Below are 18,653 nucleotides of genomic sequence, written 5' to 3' on the forward strand. Positions count from 1 at the left end.
ATTATTGGAAATTAAAAAAAATTAACCCGTGCCCTTTCGAGGTCCTTAACTTTGTCACCTTCAAAAAAACATGGCTCTCATTGCAGTCACACTTCCGCCATTAAAAATGTCTGTAATCAAAAAAGCGATATTTTTTCTTTATCATTTTTAGCTTTCACACATGTGGCTATGTTTCTCCAAAGCCGATTTTTAGCATTTTGAAAACTTTATAATATGCATTTTTTTTATATAAAATCAATATTTTTCACCTATTAGAAGCTGTAAAAATGGAAGAAATCAAAATTTGAAAAATCGTACTCGATGAAACATAGCCACGTGTGTTCTGGACAATTGAAGACAAAATTAATCAAATTCGATCAATATTTCTTATAGAAATCATACAACAATGAGTAAAAAATGCAACTTTTGAGAAATCATATTGAAAGATGACCGCGCCGCACTTAGATGTTTGGAAAGCGCAAAGGCGGGTGCATTTGAGGTTCCAGAAAAACGCGAAGGAATACGTTTTCCATGAAATGCTTCATTCGGAGTATTCGTAATTAGATATAGATTTAAATTATGCACAAAAAAAAATCGATTTTTTGAAGCCTTAAGTGTAGCCGCCTTATTCAAATCACAAACCTTCGCTACCATATTTGAAGAAACAAAAACAAAATGAAGTTGATTTTAGTTAAGTTTTGTGCTAATTCAATAGCATGACTTACATTTTTTCTACCTTGTTTTTTAATTTTTTTTTATATTAATTAATGTTATTGCTCTTTTTACTGTACTTAAAGCTAGAAGATTGTTGGTGGTCTATTAAAGAAAAATTAATTTGAACTTTCCCCATAGGAACAGAAATCCAACCTCAGTTTGTAATATGATTATAAATACGATAATACACCGGAAAAGGCTGTAGCTATAGGCTCAAGCAACGTATGAATTGACCTACACATTTTGGTTGGTGTTTTGGGTGTGAAGCGAGTAGACGCCAAATTCATATCAAAAGGTCTAGATTTTATTCCAAATTAGCATTGTGTAGTGATCAGAAGGGGTCGAAGTTAACTTCTAACTGTTTGTTTTTCTCTAAAATCATATATTTTCTCCGAACACGTGCTCTGAGTGAATTGAAGATAAAAATAATTTCATTTGAATGATTTAGTATGAGGAATCATCGCTGCAGAGGCCAGCATTAAATTTGGGCATTCTTTTATTTTAGTAAGGGTTACTTACCTTGAAAGAAATTATAAAGATTTGTGTCAAAAATTTAAATATTAGAAACAAAAAAGGTATAAAAACAGTTTAATCATACAAAATTGTGCTTTACTTCTAAATATATGTATATACATATTTATGTATGTACCATACATACATGTATAGTTAAAAGTGCATTTATATATAAAGTGATCCATTTCGAGGTTCCCAACTTTTCAAATAAAAAAACATAACATCGAAAAAACTCAAGCTCTTTTCAATGTTGGCCGCGGCTACGTTTCAGATGGTCCATCCGTTGAGTTAAATTTTCGTGGACTCGTTCGAGCATTTCGACTGGTAACTGGCGAATGACATGCGTGATGTTTTGCTCCCAGGCCTCAATCTTTCCTCACAGGAAAAAGTCTAACGATGTGATATCACACGATCTTGGTGGTCCAAAAGTGAAATTATCTGCTCATCGACGTTTTCTCTCAATAAATCCATTGATTGATGCGATGTGTGGGAAGTGGCGCCGTCTTGTTGAAACCAAATGTCGCCGAGATCACGAGTTTCAATTTCAGGCATCAAATAGTCGGTCGCCATTGACGGTTACGTTCTCACCGGCATCATTTTTAAAGAAATATGGACTGATGATTCCAAAGGCCCATAAACCACACCAAACCGTTGATTTTCTTGAAATGGTAGCTTTTGAATCTCTTCAGGTTGCTCTTCGTCCCAAATGAGCCAGAAATGAGCCAGAAATGGGCCTCATCATAAGTGGAGCGAAGCGCGCGAAACACATTCTTTACAGAACATGATTTTCGTTATAAAGTTGAAGGATTTGTAAACGTTGTTCAGTCGTAAGTCTTTCCATGAAATGCCAAAGAATACTGAACAAAAATAACATGACAGCTTGACACGACTCACGCCTGATATGGTAAAAACAGGCTATTGAAAAAAGTACCTCTACTTGGATCACCCGTTATATAATATGTACATAATTGACTTTTTATATCCTGAACAGGGTATATTAAGTTTTTCACGAAGTTTGTAACACCTAGAAGAAAACGTCGGAGACCGTACAAAATACATACAAGTACTATATAAATGATCAGCATGATGATGAGTCGATTTTTTGCAAACACATCCTTTTCTCGCCAAGAAGCTGCTCATTTGTCGGAACCGCCGTGATCGGACCATTATAGAATGTATGGAAAGCTTTTTTATTTCACGAGATATCTTCAAGAAATTTGGCGAAGAAATTATTCAGATCGATAGCATATATCTGCCATACAAACTGACCGATCAAAATCGAGTTCCTGTAAGGAATATTTTGTATTTGTAAAGAGTATAGCTTCGGTTAATTTAAATTTATTTATGGATTCAAAAATTAAATTTAAGCATTTAACTTTATTTGATAATTTGAAAAAGAGTGTGATGTGCCTAAAGTTCATATGTATGTATGTACATATGTGCATATGCAAGTTACTACAAACACATTTGTGGAAAAATAGATTGATAAATATTTTCTTAATAAAATATACATATGTACATGTGTATGCATTAATTTCACTTTCATTGTTTGACCTTTTCGCTAAGCAGTTACAAAATAGCAATTCTTGAAGCATATTTTCTGAGTTTTGCGATAATTATGCAAGCGTTGCTCATACGAAAACTGCTGTGCTGAGCAATTTTTAAGCAAACAAACTTATGGCCAATTTACATCGAACTTTGTTTCGCTTTGCGTCAGACATATGTTTTGACAGAAAAGTTCGACGTACGCTTTTGTATGAGTACGTTTACATAAAAATTTTTCGAAAGTGGTATTTGGATGGGCCTTTACTCCTTGGTATCATTGCGTTATATACAAACATAAAAGGCAACAGCAAACGCCTCATATGTGTTATATATGTATGTATATAGCTAGTATATTATAAATAAAAGTATCATATGTATGTAAGTATTTACATTTGTACGCCTTTCTGTCAGCCAATGCGATTTTGGCAATTTGGGTGCTTATTATTGCGTAGGCATTAAATGACATCATTCCAACGCACACTTAAAGTCATACATATGTATATAACATACATACATACATACAACCAATTGCACATGTAATTTCTGATTTTTAACAAAAACAACACAGTATAAAAAATGCTCCCAAAACAAAAGAAAGCAACGAAATGAATAAACAAAGCGCAAACACTTAGAACTCGACTAAAATTGACGAGACCACAGGGGTACTCAAAGCACAGTTCACATTTCAAGTTGCGCATACGTCGCGTTGTGCGGCTGGCAATTGGCTAGAGGCTAGAGCTTCAAGGTGTCGCTGTTTGTTTTCTCTTGTCGCCTGCGTGTGCGTGTGTATTTTCTAACAGACTCGCGCTTGAAATGTGCATGTGCATATGTATTTGCTTGTGTGTGTGCTGCGAAACTAAAACGCAATTAATACAAACGAGCTTATGAGTGTGTGAAAAAAGGAAAGCTGTGGGGTAATTGAAAGCGAATGAGGGGGAGAGGAAACGGCCGTAAGTCACAAACAACTGTGAAATGAAGTGGAACGCGCAAATAATGGCAAATGGATATGTGTGTGCGCGTATGTGTGCTGCAAGAAAAAACATCGCGTATACGCCCTGACGACAGTGTCGTTCGTCAGCACGTTGGTGACGAGGCGCAGCTTGCTTTGTTGCCTCATTCACTTTATACACTTGTATGTTTGGATGTGTGACTGTGTTGTGTGTTATGGATGGGTGATTGTGCGCAGAAAAGATAGAGATGTGCTTATGATCAGGTGTGCCTTAAAGACTAGTCTACATATCTTACATAACAATGAAAGCAACGCAACTTTCTGCTGTCATTTCATCAGCGGCCTCGAAATAAGCTCACTTCGCTGACTTTTCGCGTAGAATTTTCAAAAACCAGCTTGAGTATTCTTTTCATGGGTACATACGAATATACAAACATACATACATACATGTATTATAAGCATAATTGTTTGCATATAGATTATGTAAGTATGTAAGTAAGAGCGAATATGTGCCTCAACTGCTTCTTTCATTTACTTTGTCTGTTTTTATTTTTATACATTTTTTGCGGTCGTTAACTTTGACCAATGGTTTTGTTTAATCTGCTTTTGCGCTTCTTCTTACGATTGTTTGCGTCGTGGCTTGTATTATTCGCTTTACTTCATCACCTTGTTGGTTTGTGGAACGTATTGGCACGCTCATTCATTCTTTTGAAAATTCAAATGGCCCTCGCACAAGTTTTCGCTCTTTTTAACATATTCGGCGTCGCGTCTCCCAGCTGTCCAGCTGTCTTTGTTTTGCCTTGCGTAGTGTCATATTGGCTAGCCTCGCTTGGTTCGCTGTTCGTTTAGCGGGGAGACCGCGGAATTCAAAATTATATTTAAAAGTGCTGAATTTTATCATCAATTTTAAATGGACTTGAAGTCGGCTTTCTGACTTCGTATTTTGGTGCCAATTTACTAACTAAGTAATAGCTATATTATTAATTATATTATTTTATACTTCAATTAAAATCAACTTAATCCACGTACTATATGTATTTAAGGATCAACGATTTATTTTCCTTTTTAAACTATAACAGCAAGTGGTTTCAAATTTTTATTCAGTAAACTTGAAATTGAAAAATAACGTCAAAGATCCAGCACTTGAGGCGGAGTTTTGTATTTCCTTGGTTTCGAAACGCGTTAAAGCCTTATGTTTTCTGTCAAGAACGATAGAGTAGAGATAACGCGAGTTATTTAAAGTTACTTTTTTTCGGCTTAGACGATGACAATAGAAAAAATAAAAACGTTTTCCTTACAACAACTTGATTTAGATTGTTGAGTTTGTATGATAGATATATGGTATAGTGGTCCGATCAAGACAATTTATTCGAAGATTATAGGGTTAATTTGGATACTAATCCATATCAAATTTCGTGAAGGTATCTCGTAAAATAAAAAAAAAATTCCATATAAGAACTTGATTTTGATCGTTGAATTTGTACGGCAGCTATAGTCAGATATCGGCGGTTCTGACAAATGAGCAGCTTCTTGAAGAGTAAAGAATATCTGCAAAGTTTCAGATCGATATCTCCAAAACTAAGCTTGTCACGCTGATTAGTTATACGTATATACATTTATATATTTTATGGTCTCCGACGTTTCCTTCTGGGTATTACAAACTTCGTGGCAAACTTAAAATACTCTGCCCAAGATAATAATACTTGGATATCAACTTTTCACAATATCATGGTCATTATTAGTAACATATGGTCATTTGAACCATTCGCCATGGAAAAACTTTTCGAAAATCTGTAAAAATAGCATTACTCTCTTGTATCGAGTGCAACTTACTAACCTTGTTGCTAACTTGAAAATTTTTTGAAAAGAGACCAAAGATACCGAGCACTAATGCGGCGAATTAAAGACGGCTAATAATTATTTAATATTACAACATTGGTATAAAAAATATTTGAGACATTTTTACGATTTGATCATGATTTCTTTCAACGTTTCGACTTAGAGAGATAGATGAGTAGAAATACATTGATATCCACACATGCGGACGGCTGTACTAATCGAGACAAATGCACAAGAGCATCTTTCGTTGAAGAATGGTTTGCCAATAGATTTATAAAAGTAAATGAGCAAAGGAGCAAAATGTTAAACTCTTCAAAAATGAAGAAAAAGTTAAATTTAAACTGGCTTCGAAATTAAAATTTAAAGCTTCACATCGACAACGAAGTTTTCTTATATAACTCGACCATAAGCTGATATTCAATTGTGGTGAATTTCTGTGCAAGCGACTTGTCATCTTACAATTCAATTGTACCAGTAAATTTTTTTGATTTGAAAAAGTAAATGTTGAAGCATGGGAAGAAATGCTGGCACTTTATTTAGAGGACTTGGACATACTGTTTTCTAAAGACGGGGTTGTATCTTTACAACAAAGTCTTGTTTAATTGATCCAACTATTAAACGTTTTTTCTCAGCAAGTTTCTCAGTTCTTCTTTACAGGTTGGCCCTCTAATAAATACCAAAAGTTAAGGCCTTGATCTTATGAGGTATTGCTTGCTGTTACGCTTTAGTGCATTCCTCTACAATAGCAGCGGAATTGAAATCTATAATTAATGATTTGTTTTGCTGTTAATGAAATGCGTTATGTTCATTACAATTAGTTAAATACCTACCGTTTTGAGCTTCAAACTGATTTCATAACCGAGTAGACTCCTTGTAGAATCATCAATAAATGAAATAGACATTCCTAACTGCTAACAGCTACCAATTTGTATTCCAACATAAATATATTAAGATTAATTTCACGTGCAATACAATACACACACAAATGTATGTACAAGGTGCGTTCCAAAGAAAACAGTAAAAAAGTAACAAAGTAAACTATAGTGGCACCATCTATGCGTTAGAAAATTGTCTTGACATTTCATCTATTGGAAGAGAAGTTATTGAGTTTTAAGTGTCAGTATGTTTTTGTCATCGGTGCGAAAATGAGCTTCGAACAAAGAACCAACATTAAATTTTGTTTTTTAAATTGGTAAAATTTTTACCGAAACGTTTCAATTGATGAAAGAGGTTAATGGCGATGATTTCCTATCCCGTAGCAGAGTGCACGAGTGGTTTCAACGTTTTCAAAGTGGGCGTGGGGACATTAATGAGAAATGAGCCGAAACCCAAAAAATCGCGCCTGGAGAAGTCAAAAGTGAAGACAATGCTGATTTGTTTTTATGATTCGAAGTGTATTGTTCACAAAGAATTTGTTCCACCCGGCCAAAACGTTAATGTGGTATTCTATCTTGGAATTTTGAAGCGTTTGGTGCGCCGTATTCGACGTGTTCGGCCCGAATATCGCGAAGATGGAAGTTGGCGTTTATTGCACGATAATGCACCGTCTCATCGATCGACGCTTGTGGCCGATTATATGACCAAAAATCACATTTTAACAATCAACCACTCCCCGTATTCACCTGATATGGCACCGTGCGACTTCTACCTTTTCGGAAAAATGCATTTGCCGATGAAAGGAAAGCGTTATGCATACTCTACTAAAATACTCATTCGACATGCTTTTGGATCTTGCAAAAGCCTGTATTAAAGCATAAGAAGACTATTTTGAATAAAATTAATTGATTTTGCCGATAAAACCATTTGTTTTGTCTTTTTTTTTTAAGTCTTGTTTACTTTGGAACACACCTTGTATGTATGTAAGTAGAATGTGGTACGCGGTATACAGCAGTGCACTCGATTGTAAAGAATTGCAAATTACACATACTTTTTGGTGCACGTGGTGCACACATTGGATGCAATGGAAATTTAAATAAAATAATAAAAATTTTATTAATGGTGATATAGAAGATGATGGCCGGCAAATATTGTTCACTTTATTGAACCACTCACTCATCAATGGAATCGCCCGTGAAATGCGTCGGATTTATTGCTGCCACTGATAAACTGTGCACTCGAATGCACTGATTGTCTGAATGCATTGGAACACGAATGCTCCGAGATTTAATCAGTCCAACCAACGCTTGGCTGATACTGGAATTAGTGACTGATGTGCCGCCTTTCCGTACTTATCGTCCGTATAAAACGAAATTTATCAAAAGTTATGCCCGTAGTGACAACGTATAAAACAGTTGTTCAATGTTGCCATTGCTCAATTTGTATAGATGGATCAAAACTAAAATGCAACTATTAACAAGTAAGGAAGCTCTAAGTTCGGGTTTAACCGAATATTTTATACTCTCGCAAGGTAAAGTGGGCGGTGCCACGCCCATTGTCCAATTTTCACAATGGCTCCCATACCGCCCTTCTCCATCCTGTTTGTGAAATTTAATGCTTGTGCCTCTTTTATTCAGTGAGTTATAGCACTTTTAGTAACTTTCAACATAACGATTATATTGGGCGTGGTTATTATCTCTCCATATTTTCTCCATTTTCACAATGTATAAAGAAATGTTAAACAGTTTCTGTCCAACAAGTTTGGTTGAGATAGCAGTGTTTTGGAGGACATGTACATTTAAACATTTAAATGGCGCAGCCACTCCCACTTTAAAATGTTTTTAGACCACAAGTGCCTCTCATCAATTGCACCAAATTACAGTTTTGTATCTTAATATAATATATTGCTTAGTTATGGCACTTTATAAATTTTCATTTAAAGGCGTGCTGTAAGCGTGGCAGTGGTCCGCTTACGCCCATCTGCAATACCAACCTAACTTGGCTGCCAAAGAATATATACAACCAGTTTCATCAAGATATCTCAATTTTTACTCAAGTTATCGCTTGCACGGACATACAGATGGACGGACAGACATTCACTCGGAATTCAACTCGTCTTTTCATCCTGATCATTTACATATATATCATATATATAACTCCATATCTATCTGGATTAGTTTCAGGTAATACTAACAACCGTCTACGGGTTTGAGTCGGTCACTAACTGAAGCATGAGCGGCTGTCGCTTCATTTTAATAACGAGAGCTAATTAAATAACTGTGTATAATATATTCTGAGCGTAAAATGAGCGGAGTGTGGTAATATTTTTAATCTGCATAACTCTTATTTTAAAAATTTAGTTCTTGTTGTGACTTTACTGAAAAATATAAATTATAAAAAGATTAAGTTAAGATTAAGTTACATGTTAATGTTTGTTTAAGGGTTGTGTCTTAAATATTACATTTTGTCGCTGCTTTGGCGGTCTAAAAATTGTTCATTAGATTTCAAATTAATTGTTGCCAACTACTTTTTACGGGAGGAATATTTTTCCATTATGATAATTCTCATCTACAAGTTTTTGTTTCTCACGAATTTTTAAAGTTCTCAACGACATTTCCCACTTAAATTTTCCATGAAGGGAATCAAAATTAATGCTGGTGGCCAAAGTTCTTAGGAATTTTTAGTATGGGTCACTAAGGACTTTGAAGTTTTGTAATTATTTTTCACATTACCTAAAAATTTTATAACAAAGGAAATTAAAGTGCTCAAATAATTGCTGAAGTGCCTGAACAAAACTGTATTAAGACTTACTGATTTAAAATACTACCAGAGCATTTTAAGGACTTAAGGTAACTCACAAAAAATGTTTATTGTACGCGAAAATACAAATAAAATTAATCACAAATGTTGCTTTCAATCTGGAAATGCATACTGTTAAAAAAATTAAGTATTTGAACATAAAAATTACATATTGCTATACTTATTTATTATTTTTATTGCATTAACATAAAATAATAAATATAAGAATAATAAAAATTAGACTATTAATTAAATTTCAAAAGCTTTGATGAATCTCTAACATGCAATGACATTCCATTAAAAATATTTGTAATTCAAGTCATTAGATATTGTACGAGTGTTTGTATTTCTGTTTGTATACACGGCGTATGCGTAACAATTTACATTGATACAGAATTTACGAAATGGAGAATCATTCATTACTTTCCCTAAAGTATTTATAATTTATACAAAAAATACCAATTTATATCTTCAAATAGACCAAAAAATCAAATTCAGTTGATTAAGATTCTGCAAATAGTGAAGATATTTTTGAACTTTTCTGGACAACAATATCCTAAATAAAAGAGTGTTTCTGTTATTCTTACTAATTATTATTAATATTATATATGTATATATTAAATGGATTATGTGAATACACCTTTATCACAAGTATTTTATCTTAAGCGAAAGTTATACTACTCGCACTAACATCTATCAGAGTTGTTAACATTAAATAAATATAAATAATCTCTGCTTTTCCCTAAGACTGCAAACAAAAAATATGGAGATTTTGATACACAAACCATCCCACGCTTTTCTCCCAATATATTAAGGTTTTTTAGTTTTTATGAACTGTATTTATTTTTCACCTTTTAGTTTAATGCGCTTTACAAGCATATTTTTTGGTTTTTTAAACCATATTTATTATTTAGCTACACATGCTGTTTTCACTTTCTTTAAGGATGTCCTTGAGTAAATTAGTTATTGAAATGAAAGCATGGGAGTTGATACTTTTAGCTGTATAATTTAATGGACACTTTTTTTTTGCAGGATGGAAAAAGCTTTTCGCTCCATAGTTTTAGGCTTATTTTTTTTTTTTTGCAGTGCTTATCAAACTGTTGATGAAAAAAGTTACAAGTATACAAACATACAGGTGAAGTTAAAAAAAGCGTTATAAAGACTGGACCAGGTAATGAATCCCCCAAAGAAATGCGAAAGCGGTCTGAGGGTGGCGACGTTTCCTTAGAAAAGAGTTTCTTAGTGTCCTTAGTGACACATTGGTTCAGTCGAAAAAAAGTATAAGCCATGTACTCGTATGTTCTACAATATATTGCTATTTCACTGTAAATTTGGTTTTGTTGACTTATGCTTGAAAAAAATATATATAAGAAAACAATGAATTAAAATAAAATAAAACAAAAAGAGTGAAGCAAACGAAGGTGAAATTTTTTCTCGGCTACCTCTATCTTACTGGGTCGTATATTTTAAATTCTCCGAGGCAGATCTGTAGAGGATTTATTCTAGCTGGAAAGTGTCACAACTATATATGTAAGGCAAATCCAGCAAGGTGGAACTTTTCAGTTTCGAGCGGATCAAGTGCTTGGAGTGCAGTACAAATCAAGCAGTACATACTTATATGCTGGTGATCTAATAGCTAAAATATACATATGCATATTTACATATCATGTAGTACATATATTTCAAAGTGTTACCGTTAGCTTTGTAAATATGCAAAAAAAATTTATATTGGAATATTTCCGAATTGTGACTAAAATAGAAATAAGTAACTAATTGTGCTTATCATGGAAAAATACTTCAATGTAGGCAAATGTATAGGTGTGTGTGTGTGCAGTCGTACTGTAGTTAATCAAAATTTTTATTAAGAGTGTACACTATGATTTAATGTACGAGTACGAAAATAAATTCCATTCGCGTTTCACACACACACATATATGTTTACGTATGTACATATTGTTTTGTTGCCCCGTTGACTGGCTTAAATCGCTCTTTGATAACGGCGCACATGTGTGACAATTCGTCAAGTGACAAGTGCTGGGGACCCACGGGCGGACAGACATTTCCCTTCACTTTACTTCAGTTCGGTTAAATGTTTTTATTGCAATATTGACGCAAAAGTGATTGCTCTGATAAAACTACAAAAACCAACACATCTTCGTATATACATATGTATGTGTGTAGACCCATTTAGTTGTTTATGTTTATGGGTGTTCAGGCGTCATATTTTTACACACTCTCGTACTTAAATTCGTAAAGAATTTCAAGTGCCACTGCAGCAGAATGAAAACAAATCCGAGCGATTCCAATAGCCTTAAGAGTACAGGGTTGTATGTGCATTCAAACAAATATGATTTCATCGACACTGAGCATTGCCAGTCTTGAAATTATACTTTCGGCTATTTGCATTGTATTGTCTGTTTACAATCATCTTTTCGCCTAGAAATTAATTATCTACAGGCTGCAATAGTTGTAAGACACTCTTACATCTACATATGTTTGTATATATGTAACTATTTATATTGACTTGTAGGCAAGTGTACTGTTACTTGCAGTATCTCCTCTCCCGTATATTAAAGCACTCGCGGATCGCTGCTCCAATTTTAATTTACACCTTTTACGATGTCAGATGATAGCATGCGCATATATACGTCAACGTTCCGTGCTTGTAAGTTAAGCGTATTATTACTATCACGATCTGTGTTCGACGTCTGTTTATTTATCGAGTTATTAAAATGGCAATTAAGATCTGTCGCCACAACTACGAGCCGAGTCTAATGAACGATAAACAACAACGTGACAATGTGCGTTACTAATTTACAACGTATACATAAGTATATCTATAGACAAATATATGCAAAGAGATATCTAAATATGTAACATTGCAAATAACCTTTTACGACGGGACTTTGGGGGCTCAAGCCGCGATATGGAAATTTTTGCAAAGTTCCAAGAACGTTTCCGACAAATTGGAGCTTGTAAAGCTACTAAGCTGTACGTTTACTTCGAACCCCTTGAGCTCAACGTATTATTGTTAAAAAGGTAGATAAAGAAATCGGAAAACGAAAACAAATTGACTAACATCCGCTAAAGCGAGTGAATTTCGCAAATAATTCACCTCGAACAGCAATCACTGCCTATATGTTTACATATTGGGTCGTTCACTAAGTAATTTCGTCTGATGACAACAGCTGATCTTATTGCATTTTTTCGCAGCCAACTTCACACTTGACCGATTTCCCGTTATATATTTGAACAGCTAATATATGTAGAAATGCTTGTTTGTTAAACCTTAAATTCCTTAAACCTTTCTTAATCCTTAAATTTTTTAGAATAGTTTTTGTTTGATGCCCTATCAAAAGGGTAAAATGTGGTTTGCAAAATTTCGTTCCGGCAATTTCGATCTTGAGGAAGCACCACGTTCTGAAAGCAGTTGGTCGATGAAAATCGTCGAATAACAAATCGAGAGATTGCTAAAAGACTAAATTTGTCATATATCAAAAAATGTTTTACACAATAAAAAAATCGTGTTTAAATTCCACTAAAACAACGAAATTAGTTAGTGGACGACCCAATAGTTGATAATTCAGTAAAAAACATTAACCTGCTCGCGTTCTGGTTTTTATGTAGTGGGTGAGAATTTTATTTATTTTTTTGCTACTAATGTTGAAAAGAACTACAGTTTATAAGCGATATGAAAATGTTTTAAATCGGTTAATATATACACTTATTTCCGATACTACAATTTTTGCTTCAAACATTTCTTGAGTATCATGTCTTTATATTTTAGTTTCCATTAAAACAACTTTCGAACAAATATCTCTGATAACAAAGCGCCACATAAAGTTATAACTCTTCTGACACTCTTGAGATATTTACAATTTACAGGGCTTCTTTTACTGTTATTGCTTCTGCTCCTAACTATGGTTGAGGCTTTTGTCCAATTCATTTTATGAGTTCGCTTAGATAGTGCCATCTACATATACAAGTAACTTCTGAAAATACTATTTGTATTCAAATCTCGGAGACTGAACATTTTTTACCCCATTAGACATTTTATGTGGGCGACAGTGTAAGTAAGTAAGTATATTTAATATTATATATTTGCACTACTAAATAACGCTAAAGCTTCATAGGTGTGTCAAATTAAGAGTAAACGTTCGAGTAATAAGGGTAATAATATGACAATATTGAGATTTATTTGCATTTTTAAAAGTATATCCACATGTATGAGTATATACAAATTTTGTTATAATATTTCTGATGTTTTCAGATTAATGTGTCTTTTTTTGAAAGGTGTATGTATATTTGTTAACACCTTCAGTATTTTTACATTACAGTAGTAACCTCACATTATAATAAAATAATAAATCTTTGGTTGAGTTATGGCCATAAACTAAAGTCGTTGGTCGATGCAAATCGTTTAATAACAAATCGGAACATTGCTGAAAGATTAAATTTATCTAATATCAAAAAATGTTTGACACAAAAAAACATTTAATTTCCAATAAAACAACGAAATTCCTTGGTGAACGACCCAATAGTTGAAATAAAAAACCATTATGAAAAACATTATGAAATTTGAAACTGTCAATAGGGCTCTATTCGTGTTTTACGTGAATACAATCTTTTCGAATAGAAATTTGTTTTTAAGATATTCTGTAAAGACCATAGACTCACAGGATGCACAGATGTTATATTTGTTTATAGTTGAGATGTTGATGATGATGTTTTAAGCAGTTCTATTGTTATGCATGTATGATGATAGCCAAGTTTATATGAACTCAATTTATTAGAACGTGTTGCAATAACGTCTCTGAACTCCGTCGCAAGAAGTAGGAATAAAATCTTTCATCGTTAGCTGGAGTCCCACTTTTCAGCTCTTCCATATCTATGACTAAAAACTGCACTGTTTACCGGAATTTATTTAAGTTAAAAAAATTGGGATAATGAGATCATGAGTATCAGTATCCGAATGATAAATTCATATGGAAATATGGAAGAAGATTAGTGTTCTCTACATGGTACAATAGTCTCATCAAGGTAAAGGGATATCTTTATAAGTCTTCCTATAATGCTTCCAAATTTAGTATAGAGATATATATTTTAGACCTGTCTTACTATTGAAATTGGGTCAAATGTCAAATTAAGCGTTGAAGACAGTTCATACAAGTATATATAATATATATATGAATATCACCGGATCATTAAACAGCGCTTAAAATGTTGGAGTTTGTTCGAAAATATTAAAAAAAACAAAGAATTATATGCTATTGCAATAGTATATATATAATTAATAGGAAGCTAATAATATAAAACTCTAATATTCAAGAGCTAAAATCAGCGTTGAACCGATTGAAATCACATTCAAATAAAAAGTGCATTCATACTTACATGAATTCTTCCACTCTTGGAATTTGTGATATAGAAAGCAGGAACAAATGAAGAAAATCACCGATACAATGAGCAGCGTCAGTATGACACCAATCCAGATGTCACTCACTACCAACGGTATTTCGGTCTCATGATGGTTGTATGTGCTGCGGGCCGGCTGTAGATGACCACCCGCCGTTGGACCACTGAATGGGTCCAGAAATTCTTTTGAACCACCCACAGCCACCTCGATTTCTTTGCGATCCAATGAGAGATTACCTAAGGCCGAGTCCAAACCCAATGCCAGACGTTCTAACTTATTAATGAGTACGGAATAATTCTGTGGCAGCTCGAACAGCTCCAGTGTGTCTTTGGAGGTGGTTGTGTAATTTGTGGAGATTACTTGCAGTTCGGACATGCTGTCGTCTTCTGTGTTCCTTTTGTATGTACTTATGCTTTATAAATAATATAAATACATGTACATATGGTCTGTATGTACGAGTATGTACAATATATGTTTATGTAGTTATTATGAGGTAGAAGTTAGCTTTAAGAAGCTGTTGATTTTCGAGTTTTGAATGTGTTTTATTTAAGATTTTGTATTGTAAATATTATCACTGAGTTCCATTAATTGATTGGATTATTTGGCCAGAGTGCTGTTATCGATTTTATCGACTTTATTCGCGCAGCTTCATATTGCAACTAAAAATATGCGAAGGTGTAAAATGGCAAAATTTTAACAGAGTTTTGAAAGTTTTTGCCTCCGCTTGATCTGCCTTGTGATTGGCGCTGTTTCCGTCACAGCATGCGTTGCTGATCGGCGCCTTCGGCGGTTCACTGAGAAAGTGCGGGAACGCGTGCGCATCTGTGCATTTGCAAGTGTTCCATTCAAATTTTTATTAACACTTTTATGCTAATAATTTCGGTTAATAATTTTAAATCAAAACAATTCTAAGAGCTTCCCTAGCGGCATGCATGTGCTGCGCTATAGTGTTGCGCAAATACATACTACGTACATATGTGTATATATATGTTTTCCACTGTATATACAGTATAAATAAATGATATATGCATGTTTTTTGTCATCTGCCCCGCAAAGACGCTTACACATACCATTGCGCTTTCAAAAGCGTTGTAAATTTCTGTGTGTTTGTGTCTGTTAGTCTTTCTGTCAGTATATACGTGTGTATAAATATACATACGTAAGTATGACCATATTCAAGTTTATTTGCTTTAGCATTTTCGCCTATAGTATTTGTGCCCAGCAGAATTCTAACAAAATAAGCTTTTGTTATAGCAATAGTTTAAACAGCCAGCGACGCAAAACCATGGACCGAATCAGCTGATACGACCTATTTTATGATTGATGATATGAGCGCAATGTAAATGAACACTCATCACCGCTTCTACCTTTTGCATCTACAGACAGTACAGTAGCAAGGATGAAATGATGTGAAACTCTTTGATTCGAGAGAGAGCTGTCAAAACCGACATTTTTTATAATATATGCCAATCATGCCACTGTCGAAAGAATAAGGATTGGGTATTTCAAAAATACTTTTGGGTATTTTGCATTTCGTTATTATTTTTAGGTGCCCCGTTTCCGAGTAGGCCTATATAACGCATATACATCCCTAAATACGTATATTCATATTATACAATTATTAAAACATCACATAACATAAAAAATTATATATAAATAAAAAAATTATAACAAAGAAACAATACAAGTCATAATAAAATATCATGGTTTTATGACTAACGTTTTAAATTATATTAGGAAAAAAACTTTAGTTGCACGTTCTTTGAAATCTCGTTTCGCACTGCTTTTGTTAGCTATTTTTTGCCTAATCTTAATAAATAGGGAAAGAGAATAACAGAAAAATTAGGGAGAATGAGAGAGTCTCGCACCATGTCTGAGAGTGAGAGAGCAATATTTTGCAACGCAGGGTAGCCAATCTCGATATTTTGTAGTAATTAAAAAATGAACTTGAATATATTTGAAATATTCTTAAAATAACTCAAAATCACAGTCGAATACACTTATTTATAAATAGGTAGACTATTTTTAATAGTTGGATTTTAGTTTTAAGCTTTTACATTATAAAAAATTATAACTAAAAAACTAAGTGTGTGAAAAGTCGTCTATACAAATAGAACTAGGGCAACATTGGGGAAATGAAAACAAAAGAGAACACCTGATTTCTGCGTTGCAACTACGGGCATAACTTTTGGTTTGATACGGGCGGTAAGTACGGACGGGAGGAATTTCGGTGACTGTTTGAGCTATAAGTCTCTAAATCGATAAAAGGGTGTTACTAAGAGGCCGATGCAAATATATATAAAAACAAATGGAGAAATTTCTATTTGTTATTACTTTATGATGGAAATGTGAACAGTGGTGGAGTCACGCCTATGCCAGAAATACCACATACACGCTTACTTATGTATTGTCAGACGGCATTCTCATCTATATAGAGGGTTGGAGGAGCGCGCTGAATGATTAATAACGTTTTTGGCAACTCCTTTTGTATTTTGCATTTAAAGCTTAATTTTAGATAAATTTATATTTAGACCCTTCTTTAAAAAGTATTTTTAATAATGTTACGCATACAATTTACGGTTAAATTACGATGTCTACAGTTCGTATACATTTCTAGATTTATTATTCATTAAATGCAAAAGTTACTCGAAAAGTGTTATTTCTCTTTTTATATTAGCAGATCAAAGAAAAGCAAGACAAGAATTCTAGAGATATGCAAGAATGACAAAGACAAGATTGCAACACGCTATGATATAAATGAAACGAACTGTCCAACTTTGATTATAATTGTAAACAAAGCCTCTCCCTTCTTTCGTCGTAATCGAATCATGAACTAAAGTATTTTCTGTCAACCATGCTCTAAGAAAGTAACGGAACTTCATTTATCTCATATATCCACTTTAAAGTTAGTTGCACACACGGAAGTTAGTATATTCCTTGTATATATTATATATAACGATTCCATTAATTTTTAGAACACAGTTGCCACATAACATATTAGGTGATTTAGTTATGTTAAATTTTGTTAGGGATTAGATGTGAGGTGTGAAAATTGATACGTTCTTCTTTAGTTTGATCCCTGTTCACATTTTGTGTTATTCATTCTTAGGTTTTATACTCTTGCAACATGTTGCTACGGGTTAAGGGTTAAAACCACTACTACTTCCCATATAACACAATTTTAAATTGCATTTGATTCTTTCACTTTCCAGTATGCAAATCAAGCACTACTTAATGTATCGAGAAGAAACTTTGCGCATATAGTGCCGTTAATGTATGCTATCTCAGATTTGAAAATTGTCCAAAACGGACCATAACTGTTCAAGCTCCCAGATGCCGGTAATATGGACCCCTTATGGCTGACTTTTTACCAAAAATATCGCCAATGTGCGAGATACTTATATAATTGAAATAAGCAGAGAATCCTTTCCTGATAAGAGTATGTCTGTATGCCAAAACAGGTTGAATCAGGTCAATATTATCCTTAGCTCCCATATATCTAATATACATATTTTCGAACTGACGGGTGACTTTATACCGCATATATCGGCCAACATGTGAGTTACCTCAATAAAAATGAAGAAGAGTAAAGCAGGGATACTCGAGCAGTACGATCTGTTGAGCAGAGTCAAAGTATTGTTCAGCATAGGATTAGGCGTCAAAATCCAGAATTTCTAGGGTAGTAGGGACAAAATTCTCAAATTCGCTCAGAAGAGCAAAGTAGGAGCACTAGGGAATGTAGAGAACTTCGCGCAAGAAATCCAGAGCATAGGAATTTAGAGCGCAAGAAAAAATTCTGATATAAGGAGAGAAGAACGTCATAGAGACGCACAACGTCGACAAATTATCAAGAGCCGTGCGAGGAAAGAAATTTTAAATCGAAGGCGTCGTCGATAAAGTCATATTCGCCTTCGTAGATATAAATTAGTCAATAGGCAAATTGAATACGAAAGTCAGTCGCAACGAATTAGATTAACGAGGGAAAATAATGTAGAAACTGATTATACTGACAATTTAACAGATTTC

General features: G+C 33.9%; 1 protein-coding gene across 1 annotated transcript in view; it reads right to left on the bottom strand.

The window, feature by feature from the left end:
- Positions 1 to 18,653, bottom strand: part of comm3 — a 43,598-nt gene that overhangs the window by 14,496 nt on the left and 10,449 nt on the right. Inside the window, exon 2 of the mRNA XM_014238275.3 lies at positions 14,606 to 15,286. Within this exon, the coding sequence (XP_014093750.1) occupies positions 14,606 to 15,002 (397 nt within the window). The 5' untranslated portion in view covers positions 15,003 to 15,286. The remainder of the gene's footprint in view (positions 1 to 14,605; positions 15,287 to 18,653) is intronic.

The sequence above is a fragment of the Bactrocera oleae genome, chromosome 6, assembly GCF_042242935.1.
Source record: "Bactrocera oleae isolate idBacOlea1 chromosome 6, idBacOlea1, whole genome shotgun sequence".
Taxonomy (NCBI): Eukaryota; Metazoa; Arthropoda; class Insecta; order Diptera; family Tephritidae; genus Bactrocera; species Bactrocera oleae.